This window comes from Rhinoderma darwinii, chromosome 10 (assembly GCF_050947455.1).
Source record: "Rhinoderma darwinii isolate aRhiDar2 chromosome 10, aRhiDar2.hap1, whole genome shotgun sequence".
NCBI lineage: Eukaryota > Metazoa > Chordata > Amphibia > Anura > Rhinodermatidae > Rhinoderma > Rhinoderma darwinii.
This window is the reverse complement of record NC_134696.1, coordinates 19,772,490-19,785,281: the sequence shown is the minus strand read 5'-3', so window position 1 is coordinate 19,785,281 and position 12,792 is coordinate 19,772,490. Positions and strand designations below refer to the sequence as shown.

Below are 12,792 nucleotides of genomic sequence, written 5' to 3'. Positions count from 1 at the left end.
AAAAACACCTATAAAGTCCTATAAAGAAGCCTATGGGAAAAACGCCTATAAAGTCCTATAAAGAAGCCTATGGGAAAAACGCCTATAAAGTCCTATAAAGAAGCCTATGGGAAAAACACCTATAAAGTCCTATAAAGGAGCCTATGGGAAAAACACCTATAAAGTCCTATAAAGAAGCCTATGGGAAAAACGCCTATAAAGTCCTATAAAGAAGCCTATGGGAAAAACGCCTATAAAGAAGCCTATGGGAAAAACACCTATAAAGTCCTATAAAGAAGCCTATGGGAAAAACACCTATAAAGTCCTATAAAGAAGCCTATGGGGAAAACGCCTATAAAGTCCTATAAAGAAGCCTATGGGAAAAACGCCTATAAAGTCCTATAAAGAAGCCTATGGGAAAAACACCTATAAAGTCCTATAAAGAAGCCTATGGGAAAAACGCCTATAAAGAAGCCTATGGGAAAAACGCCTATAAAGTCCTATAAAGAGGCCTATGGGAAAAACACCTATAAAGTCCTATAAAGAAGCCTATGGGAAAAACGCCTATAAAGAAGCCTATGGGAAAAACGCCTATAAAATCCTATAAAGAAGCCTATGGGAAAAACACCTATAAAGTCCTATAAAGCAGCCTATGGGGAAAAACACCTATAAAGTCCTATAAAGAAGCCTATGGGAAAAACGCCTATAAAGAAGCCTATGGGAAAAACGCCTATAAAGTCCTATAAAGAAGCCTATGGGAAAAACACCTATAAAGTCCTATAAAGGAGCCTATGGGAAAAACACCTATAAAGTCCTATAAAGAAGCCTATGGGAAAAACGCCTATAAAGTCCTATAAAGAAGCCTATGGGAAAAACGCCTATAAAGTCCTATAAAGAAGCCTATGGGAAAAACACCTATAAAGTCCTATAAAGAAGCCTATGGGAAAAACACCTATAAAGTCCTATAAAGAAGCCTATGGGGAAACCGCCTATAAAGTCCTATAAAGAAGCCTATGGGAAAAACACCTATAAAGTCCTATAAAGAAGCCTATGGGGAAAACGCCTATAAAGTCCTATAAAGAAGCCTATGGGAAAAACACCTATAAAGTCCTATAAAGGAGCCTATGGGAAAAACACCTATAAAGTCCTATAAAGGAGCCTATGGGAAAAACACCTATAAAGTCCTATAAAGGAGCCTATGGGGAAAACACCTATAAAGTCCTATAAAGAAGCCTATGGGAAAAAAAGCCTATAAAGTCCTTTAAAGAAGCCTATGGGAAAAACGCCTAAAAAAAAAAAACATACCCAGAGCATGCTGCGGTTGGAAAACCACAAAATTGGCTGATAAATGCCACAAAGCAAAACACAGTTGTGTGTAGTGTATTTTATTATTTTACTGTAAACTAAAAAAAACAACAAAAAACGCTGCAAAAACCATCATAAAAAAACACAGGAAAACACTGTGTGTGAATCCAGCCATATCGGAATATAGTCAGTATCCATGCCATGTATACAACGTTCAGAGGCTAGGGTTTGGTCAAATAGATATAATCTTCATGGTCGGCCATAGTTGATCCAATATTTCGGCCTAGCCATTTTCTAATATTGATCTTTCACCTGGAAATATTGGACCCCCCATGGGCTTAAGTTCTGAAGGTGAAGGGAGGGGGGTGTCTTATTGACCATCATTATTGGTATCTGTCCATCAAGATGTTCGGTGTCACCCTGAAGGGGTTAAGTGTTTTGTGTGTATATTGTTTGCTTGTGTGTATACTGTAAATGCAGAAAACAGGTGCCGCAAGAATGTAATCTGCCTCCAGAATCAGGAGCTGCTGTGGTTTCTCCGAGATTGAAGCTTTCCCACGGTGAAGTCTCATTTGAGTCATGATAGAATTGAACTACGCCCAGTCCACCTGTTCATCTGCAGAGGAGGGGAGATGTTCTTCACCCCCCCGGGGTGACGGTCAAACCTCTCAGGCACACTTCTATCATCTGCATTGTTCTCTTCATTGGTTGACACATGTGAGAAACTGCACCATGCAAAACGACTTGTCTGACAACATGGGCCAGAGAGTATAAATACCGCGCACGGCTCCACTGGTCGCCACACCAGTAGCACTTGACTATATACTATAATGGCTCCCAGTTTCAATATATTGCATGAAGCCAAAAGAGCAAAGATTGGTGGACTGAAAAAAAATAAGGTACTGCCAAATACTACATTTTATTTTATTTCATATTATATTATACATTGGTATATTATATCATTTTTATTTTGTTATATTATTTATTTTATTTATTTATTGAATAAAATGTTTAATATAAATACATTTAATAAATATATAATAATAATAATAATAATAATAAATGTTATATATACAAAGTAAGATTGAAAGACATTTTTATTTGATTACTATATATTTTTTATTCACTTTATAGGATATACTAAAAAAAAAAATTCAATTTATATTTAACTTTTTTTGTACTTTTTTGATTTCTATGTATTTTTTTTTTTTTTTTAGATCAGGAAGCCGGTGATTGAGAAGATGAGAAGGGATCGTATAAATCACAGCATTGAGCAACTCCGAATTTTGCTTGAGAAAGACATCCAGAAAAATCACCAGCACTCGAAACTAGAGAAAGCTGATATTTTAGAAATGGCTGTCAAATATCTTCAGCGACAGACGCAGCGTCACATGAACGGTAAGACAACCTGCAAGAACGAGATGGTTTGTAATATATTAAATATTGGACAGGACTCTAAGGCTTCATGCACAAGACCGTAAGGGCTCGTCCACACGTAGCGGAATTGCTTCAGAAATTGTACGCAGTAATTCTGTAACATGTGGACAAGCCAAAAGGGTTTTATTGTCCGCAAATACGGATCCATCGGCTACAAATAAACATCTGTAGCCGTCTGCAATTGCAGAAGCGCCATAGACTTCTATGGGCAAGTCCATGCTGCAATTGCGGACAAGAATAGGACATGTTCTATAATTTGCGGATCATTTCTATGGCCCGGACATACATCGGTAAAGATAGGGAAAGATGCCCAGGCCAATAGAAATGAATGGGTCCCTAATTTCATCTGTAACTACGGATTCCGTAATTACGGATTAAAATTACGGTCGTGTGCATGTGTCCTTAGGGCATGTTTAAACATGGTGGAGATTCTCTGCTGCAGATTTTGCCACAAGTTCGCAACAAATCTGCAGCAAAATTAGCATATTTGAGGGATCGGCCAGACGCGGTGGATTTCGCAGTGGACTTGCCGTAGATTTCAGCCTTTGCATTTTAAAGGCTGAAATCCGCAGTGAAAATCCGCTGCTACTCCGCAACAGACTCTGCATGCTGCGGAATTGGAATTCGCCACCGCAAGTTAGTTTTCGCACGGTTCTTTTCTGCAACATCTGCACTAACTTAATCACAAAGCTATAGAAACTGAAGGAAGAAAAGTCTGCTGCAGATTTCCATTACAGCCTGTCCGCAGCAAATCCGCCACGTCTGAACGTGCCCGTAAAAGCTTCAATAAAGGCGTATGATTTGTCAATTTCTGTCTCACACTACTTTTCACTACTGACCTTGAAAAAAATAATGAATGGTGTGTATTTACATATGAGGTTTCCTCGATATTGCAATGAAAATGTAGTCGCAGTCACATGGTACAGAGGCGGAACACAGCAGTCTAGATGGATAGTTTAATTTCCAGACTGCAGAGATTGCATTTACACAAAGCCATTTGCAGATTTTACAATCCAAAAGTGGTCGCCCACGAGTATTTACACGCTGAAACCATTGTAAGCGACAATTAAAATGAGTCAAATCGTCACCTGAAGGCCTCCTGCACACATTGCGCATGTGACGCGGAATTTCCGTCCAGATTTTCTATGTGGAAATTCTGCAGCGTTACAATAGTAGCATATTGGATGAAATTTTATATCCACACGCTGCGGAAAACATTTGCAGAAAAGACACGTGAAAATTGACCTGCGGTGCTAATTCTGAATCTGCAGCATGTGAATTTATTTAGCGGAAACACTGCGAAATTTCAGCACGTAAAATATGGACAGAAACTCGGCAGCGAATATGTAAAGTGTGCAGGGGGTTGTGCAGGATTAGAAAAAAACACGGCTGCTTCCTTCTATGAACCTGTCCACAGGTTGTGTGTGGTATTACAGCCGCATTTACTGCAATTGAGCTGAGCTGCAATACCAGACACAAACTGTGGACAGAAGTGGCGCTATTTCTGGAAACTAGCAGCTATGTTTTTCTAATCCTGGATAACCTCTTCAAAGGCAAGTAAAATAACAATTACCAGTATTTTATCGTTGCACACTTAGCTGCGGTCATATTACCACAACCAATCTAGTCTCCTTTATAAAGTATTGCACTTTGTAGAAGCGATGTAAAGCTCTGTGGATAACGTACTCTACACAAATATAACATGAAAACTAGAGTACAACAAAAATTGTTTTCAAATTTGTACCTTTATTACATACTTATAAATATATATATATATACACACACATCAATGATATACTTATTATTACGAATATAGGTTAGAGAAATAATTTTTAAAATACATTTTTATATCTTGTATATTTTATATATTTTGTACCAGAAATATTGCAAAAATATTTATAAAATAAAAATGTCAAATGTCTTTAATCTATTTGTTTTATTATATGAATATAAAATATTACATAATGTAAAATAATATTTATTATTAACTTACCATAAAGAAATATTTACAATTATTTTACATAATATGAATTTGTTACATTATTTATATTAGTAGTATTATGATAACTAATGTTTTTATTACAAAATTTGGAACGTTTCTCGTTATCTAAATTTTTTTATTTTAATTTTTTATAGATTCTCAGAATTCTCAGGATTTATATTATCAAGGATACTACATGTGTCTCAAAGAAACAGTGGGATTTCTGCATAACCAGGAATACACACAGGGAAAAATATTCCGACACATCTGTATGCAACAAAGTCAAACAATTGCTGAACACCGTTTACAGTATCCAGTCACCCCACTACAAAGATACCCCCATAATGCCTCGGAAGGTAACAGAGAGATATGGAGACCTTGGTAGGACAAAATGATAACATGAACAATACATGTAATATTCCTGTGAATGTTAGATGGTAATTGTATAGTAAATCAATAAGAGTTGTATCATCTTATGTAATCCTCCGATCGCTGAAAGTACCACAATTTTCAATTATTAGGCACTATTCTCAACAGTGCCCCTACTGTCTGTGTGGTGTAACTACTATTATTTTTTTTTAAATATCCACCACCAGACTGTGCAGGTCCGCATGCTCACGATATGTGATATTTAGAAAAAAAAAATGTGCGTAAAAAAATGACCGTCGGCACAGAACATCGTAAAGCCCATTCAAATGAATGGGCAGATGTTTGCCGACGCTTTGGAGCCGTATTTTCGGACGTAATTCGAGGCTAAAACGCCCGAATTACATCCGTAAATAGTGTGTGTGAACCCAGCCTTACTGTGATGGACTTAGACCAGACACACACTTTTTGTGGCACTTTTTTTTTTCTGAATCCAACTCTGTTTCAAAAAGACAAAGAAAACATACATTTTCCACTAAAGTCAATGGTAATTTTTTTTGGGCACAATCAATTTTTACACATTGGGCTGTTGGCCTGATATGGGCACATATTGTACCTCCGATTTTATATGGTCGCATACTGTATTAAGGAGGTATTTTACAGCAACGCTTCTAGGGAAGAACATGGTGCCTAATGGAGACACCATACAGTGGCACACAGAGTCCGTAATTCAGAACTGTAGGGATTCTGTGGGCTGCCGTACAAGGTCTGTGGATGCGGCTTTGCCAAGTCAGTAGTATCCGATTGATCAAGGCCTCATGCACACGGCCATATAGCGGCTCCATATTATACGGAGCCATAATAGGGCTCCCGTTATAGTGCATAGAGCCTTTACTGTGCTCTGATTTCATAGGGGGGCATAACAGGGTTTTTTTTTTCTTAGATTCCATTAGAATCCGACCGGAAAAAAAATTGCGGCGCACTCTATTAGACACTGTTTGTGCTCTGGAGGTAAATCTCCAACATATGGCACGTAAAGCAGCCTGAAAGGCAACACCAGCAGTCCCTAAGGCCTCATTCAAGACCATTGCTGTTGATGGGGCTGCAAGTTACGGACCCTAGTGTCCGTATTTGGGTCCATAATGCCTCCGAGTTGCTTCTGCAATGTCCGTATATTGCAGCCATCTTGTTTCTGTGTCTTCCATATTTTGCGGTCCACCCAAAAAAACGGATAGAGGAAATTGCTATTTTGTCAGACCTTCCTATGGATGTTTCCAGGGAAGGTCACATGAGGGCATTTCTCATGCGTTTCATAGCAATGTGTCCGCAAAATGACTTCCGTGTAGTGTCTGTTATTTTTGCAGACCCATGGACTTGGAGCGGCAGCACAGGTCTGCAAAAACGGACAGAGATAGGACATGTTCTTTAGGCCTTATTCAGACGAACGTTGTATACGTCCGTGTGCTGTCCGTTAAAAAAAACTAACCGCACACGAACCTATGCAATTCAATGGGGCTATTCAGACGTCAGTGAATTTTCACACAGCGTGTCCTATTCTGGTCCATTTTGCGGACCACGTGGCCCATTGAAGTCTAAGGGTGCGTGAAAATCACGGACAGCATATGGACGTCATCCGTGTAATGTCCGTGTTTCACGCAGAAATTGCTAAAGACATGGTGAGAAAAAAAAATGTGCACCAACACGGACAATGAAAAATGATGCCACACGGAACGAACACCGATGAAACACGAAACTGAAATGCGTTAAATACGGAACTTTTTTTTGCGGATGCAAAACAGACACTTTTGTGTAACTCAGGCCTTAATTTGTGGAACGGAACAACGGATCCGCAAAAAAATCTGTGCATGGCCCAATGAATGGGTCAGTGTGCCAGCTGCAAAAAAAATCTGGATAACCCACTAGAAAAACACGGCCGTGTGATGAGGTCTTATGGATTTAAAACTCATGACATTGCCCGTAATTACATTTTTTTTTTTTTTCATTTTAGGCCCAAAAGAGGCAGAAATAATCTGTTTTCGTTTCCGATACAAGTGTGAGATTGAAAAAAAATCCCCATAGGCTAATATGGGATTTAACGACGGAAATTTTACTCAGGTTGTTTTGTTTTTGTTTTTTTAGGGTATGTTCACACGAGGGCGTCCGTAACGGCTGAAATTACGGGGATGTTTCAGCCTGAAAACATCCCCGTAATTTCAGCCGTAACGGCATGTGCAGGCGCTTGAACGCCGCGTCCATTACGGACGTAATTGGCGCTGCTATTCATTGGAGTCAATGAATAACGGCTCCAATTACGGCCAAAGAAGTGACAGGTCACTTCTTTGACGCGGGCGTCTATTTACGCGCCGACATTTGACAGCGGCGCATAAATATACGCCTCGTGTGAACAGACAAACGTCTGCCCATTGCTTTCAATGGGCAGATGTTTGTCAGCGCTATTGAGGCGCTATTTTCGGACGTAATTCGGGGCAAAAACGCCCGAATTACGTCCGTAAATTGGCCGTGTGAACATACCCTTACAATAACAAAAAGGAAAACGTCAACTAGAAAGCAGAAGACCCTGGGACCTAGATCAGTCGTACATAAGTCTATTGTCTTTTATAAAGACGTAACATGTGGACCGGGCCTTTCTTCATCTCTCACAGGCAATATTTGCTCTGGAAAGATTAGTTGGGCCTCATGTATGAAAACTAGTGGTGGCCTTAGCTGTAGCCATAGCAACCAATCAGCTTGTATTTTGTTCACAGAAAATCTGAAAATGAAAGCAGTGATCCGATTGGTTGCTATGGACATCTCCAGCTCTTGGTTGCGCTCCTCCTTTATGTCATGTTGTGGGACAGAATTGTTTCCAAGATCTTCGTACTGATCTCTACGTTTTTTGTTATTATCATTATGTAAAACTTCACGTACAGTTAATATAAAAGAAATTAAATAATATATAAAACCTATTTTCACAAGGACTCGTTTGTGTCTTATCGTCGTCGGTGCTGAAGGTCGTCCTTCCAGAATACATTGCAACGTGAAACATAACCAGGACCAGGCGTACGTTGGATGTGCACAACCCAAAGTGTCCTAAACCTTGTCCCACCATTTTACATAGACCTGCTGTATATTCTGTCATGGTGACCCATTTAGTCAGTCAAAAATTTTATAACAGTGGGTCATTGTATTAATCAGGGGGGGGATATAGACAGCAGAGGACCCCTGTACAAAAACAGTAAGGCTACATTCAGACGTAGCGTCCTTTAGGCCTCATGAACATGGCAGCGTCGTATGCACGGATCCTGTACGGTAGCACAGCGTCCCTTACGGCTCTGTAGCATGGAGCTGTAGGTACTATACGCTCCACCGTATGGTGACTCCTTACAGCACCATATTACCGAACCACTGGGGGATTATATTGTAGATTTACTAAGACTGGCGTTTTATATGCCAGTCATAGACTGAAGCCCACAGGAATAAAATGCAACTAATTTATTGAGAGGCGCGCGTCTTTTAATAAATCTTGCGCTGCCTGTGCGCCACAAACAGAGCTGGTGTAGATTTCTTCTATAATTGGCGCCAATTTCTGGTGTTAATTATAGTAAATTTGTTGGGTCATGGGTGGCCCCGTCCCATTTTTTTAAAGAGGCAAGAGCAACGTAAAATGTGAAAAAGTGGAAAATCATTCTGACTGGTATCCTCTGTCATTCACTGTCCCCCTCAGTCGCTGCACTCAGCATAATAAAATGCGTCCGTTTTACCCAAAGCGATCCTTTAAAGGGGTATCCAATCTGAAATATTTATAGCATATCCCTTGTTCAGCACTTCGGAGAAAATGAGATGAGGTGGAGACGTGGCCACGCATGCTTTCCTCTCCATTGTAGTTTATGGGAGTTGCGAAACACCCCCAAAAGGGGAACCCCGCCTGCCAGACATTTATGACATATACAGTGGAGACCTCTTTATTGCAACCCTTGGGAGCAGTACAATCTGACAATGTGTCTCTTGGACCAAAAAAGGTTGTGCACCCCTGGTCTATTGTAACGCTCAGGATGGGAGTTCCCTAATATAATTTTTTTTAAGCATTTGCTCCCTATACAAGTGACGTCATTTTAATAATACAGCAGGGATACCTATGACTTCTCTGACGCAGATGTGTGATGTTTGGTGACAACCTGTCATTTGTATCTCGGTCACGAGCTCCAGGCTCTGTCACCAGATTTTGCAGCCCCTATCTGCTATTGCAGCAGATAGGCGCTGCAATGTAGATTACAGTAACGTTTTTATTTTTAAAAAACGAGCATTTTTGGCCAAGTTATGACCATTTTTGTAGTTATGCAAATGAGGCTTGCAAAAGTACAAGTGGGTGTGTTTAAAAGTAAAAGTCCAAGTGGGCGTGTATTATGTGCGTACATCGGGGCGTTTTTAATACTTTTACTAGCTGGGCGTTCTGATGAGAAGTATCATCCACTTCTCTTCAGAATGCCCAGCTTCTGCCTGATCACGCTGTGACGTCACTCACAGGTCCTGCATCGTGTCAGACGAGCGAGGACACACCGGCACCAGAGGCTACAGATGATTCTGCAGCAGCATCAGCGTTTGCAGGTAAGTAGCTACATCGACTTACCTGCTAACGCCGATGCTGCTGCAGAATCAACTGAAGCCTCTGGTGCCGATGTGTCCAACACGATGCAGGACCTGTGAGTGACGTCACAGCGTGATCTGGCAGAAGCTGGGCGTTCTGAAGAGAAGTGGATGATACTTCTCTTCAGAACGCACAGCTAGTAAAAGTAGTAAACACGCCCCGATGTACGCACATAATACACGCCCACTTGGACTTTTACATTTAAACACACCCACTTGGACTTTTGCAAGCCTCATTTGCATAAATACAAAAATGGTCATAACTTGGCCAAAAATGCTCGTTTTTTTAAAATAAAAACGTTACTGTAATCTACATTGCAGCGCCGATCTGCTGCAATAGCAGATAGGGGTTGCAAAATCTGGTGACAGAGCCTCTTTAAATAGCAGCCTGCATTCTGATGATGGATTTGCAGGGAAACAGAGAGGAATGAGAATCCCTTATATCCCTGGGTCATCGGAGAGCCGTCATTTCCAAAGGTAGAGATGATAATGATATCAAGATATTAGAGAATCTTTCTGATGAAGACCAAACCCTCCAACAGACACAGGAATATATTCTATATCACTGTATAAAGAAAGGACTGCCCCCCCCCCCCACATGATTAATATTATAGATTATTGCACGACCCTCAGGACAGCGAGGATAATGACATCACAAATCACCATAATAAGAACGCATGCTACAGACGGGGCTCCCAAGAGGCCACCTGGAGGACGTGATAACAGATCAGTGAGGACATCGGCTCTTATGTCAAGAAGTGAAAACGCCATTTCTTTATAATGATTTATTATATGATATAACAGTCGTTTCTGACAACCATTACAGTACCTGCGGGGTTTGTCACCCAACTTTCCACAGAATCTGAATGTCAGTAAATCTACATTATTAGCAAGTGTTACACAAATTCTTACTATTGCTCTGCCTGTGTTTCGGTCTGCACTGTAATTCTAGCATTCTATTCATGAACCAGAATGCTCAGGATGAACAGCGCTATCAGTTACGGGGGGAGGGGGTGCAGAAGAAAAATGGAGCTAATCTTTGATAATTTCTATTCCTGTAACCCAAAATCGGTTCGGCGCTACGTTTTGGCCCTTAGTTTGGCGTTTATGTCAGGAACGCTCCCGACTTACACACTAAATGTGTCCAAAGGGCTCCATTAGCCCGACCAAGGCAAAAAGTGTCCTTCTGGCCTCCGTTGGGCTGATATATGTCAGTATATCGTTTTGGGTTATTTGTAGGACTGAATAGCGCAGTAGACTACGATTTTCCATCCTGAGAAATCCAGCAAAAAACGCCTATGGGTGACATATGCAACTGTATAGCATACGTCACAGGTATACATTTAACATATACGTCATGCGTAAAACAAATGCCTAAGTTTATGTTCACACGCAAAACGGCTGTAAAATACGCAGCTGTTTTCAAGGGGCATCGTGCGTTTTTTTAGGCTTTTTTTGTGGCCGTTTTTGGAGCTGTTTTTCTATTAACACAATGAAAAACGGCTCAAGAAGCGACATGCACTTCTTTTTATGGGGCATTTTTTTACGTGCCGTTTTTTCAAACGGCTGCGTAAAAAACGCCCCGTCGGAACAAAACTGTTTTTCCCATTGAAATCAATGGACAGATGTTTGGAGGTCGTTCAGGGGTGTGTATGGTTGAAAATAAGCCGTGTGAACCCAGCCTAATAGTGGCATCAATCAACCCTAGAACATAAGGGGATCTGTTAAACTCTATGATGGCGGATACCGCTGTTGTGGTGTCGGTCACAGCCTTCGTTTTACGTCTATGTCGCGAGCTTTTCCCGGCGTCAACATAAAACAGTAGCCAAAAACCTGATTTGCACAGTCTAACGTGGCAATAATAACCGCAGTCGACACTTCAGCAATGTGCCAATGGCACGGGTATCATGTCACAAGTCATTATTGCCTTTAAGCCAAAACATTAGGGAATTTTGTGACGTGATAAACTGTAACTAATAATTCAGCGATGCAGAATGGCGCAACAACTGCCTAAGGTCTGAACGCCTGTCCATGTTATACAAAGTGACAGATTATCTGTAAGACTGTCAAAGGGCAAATATTACACCCAGCGGTGTATGCTGGAATTTAGGAGGGGGGGGGGTTGTTGGGGTTCATATACACATAATACACTGACATACATGCTGTATGTCGTTTATTCAAAGCCACAGAGACACATATGTCTCCCGGTCACCTTGCCACTTGATGATGTAGAAGCGCAAATATAATATAGCATAATACATTATAATTGTTGACAATAGCAATATCGTATTTGTATAGACCCAAAAGAACTATATAAAACATATACTGTGTGCTTCCTCTTTTTTTTTTTTTATATATATGTTATTTTTGTTTTGCTTTGTCAAAATTTGTGCCTCAATTGCATGGGCCAAACCTGAGATGAACATAGCCTAGCACTGCCCCTAGATGGCGCTATGCATTGTTACTTTAGTACTGATACATAACTTGACCACTAGGTGGCGCTATTGTAGTGTAGAGAAGATACAGTTCAGGATTTTATTTTGACATCAATTTTACACTATGCTAGAATTTTTTATCCTTTAAAAAAGAAAAATGCATAAAATATAAGTTCCTATAAGGTTTTTCCTCTTGCGTGCAGCCCTTTAAATCAACATTTCTTTTGAGTTATCTTGCTGGTGACCACTAAGGGTAACCATTACAGTCCTCATAGAGGTTGTCACCCAGATGGAATACGTAAAACCGTAGAAAATCCATATCTGTCTCTATACCTGCGTATACATTATATCTACATCTATTTTCACATTTATTTTACTTGAACCTTTATTATCAGCATCAACCCAAAAATATACCACAACCCATATGGGTGCTATTGTACCGCTTTGCCACACCTAACATGGAGGAAGTGTTATATAAACAATATCACCAACACGTAACACTATTACTGCCCGGATACGGTGTTTCTCTGCCGCCTATAGACTTCTACCACCAATATGGCGCGCATGACCAGCCGGTTCTGTCTTTCTAATCACTGTGCCACACCTAAGATGGCGCCTGCGCGGAGCTCCCGTGTGCTGAGATCT

General features: G+C 40.5%; 1 protein-coding gene across 1 annotated transcript; it reads left to right on the top strand.

The window, feature by feature from the left end:
• The first annotated feature begins 2,114 nt into the window (after positions 1-2,114).
• On the top strand, positions 2,115-5,146 carry LOC142662526 (transcription factor HES-5-like). The gene is made up of 3 exons (XM_075840733.1): positions 2,115-2,183; positions 2,502-2,682; positions 4,858-5,146. Exons 1-3 carry the CDS (start codon positions 2,115-2,117, stop codon positions 5,085-5,087), a joined length of 480 nt encoding a protein of 159 aa, XP_075696848.1. The 3' UTR covers positions 5,088-5,146.
• The last annotated feature ends 7,646 nt before the right edge of the window (positions 5,147-12,792 follow it).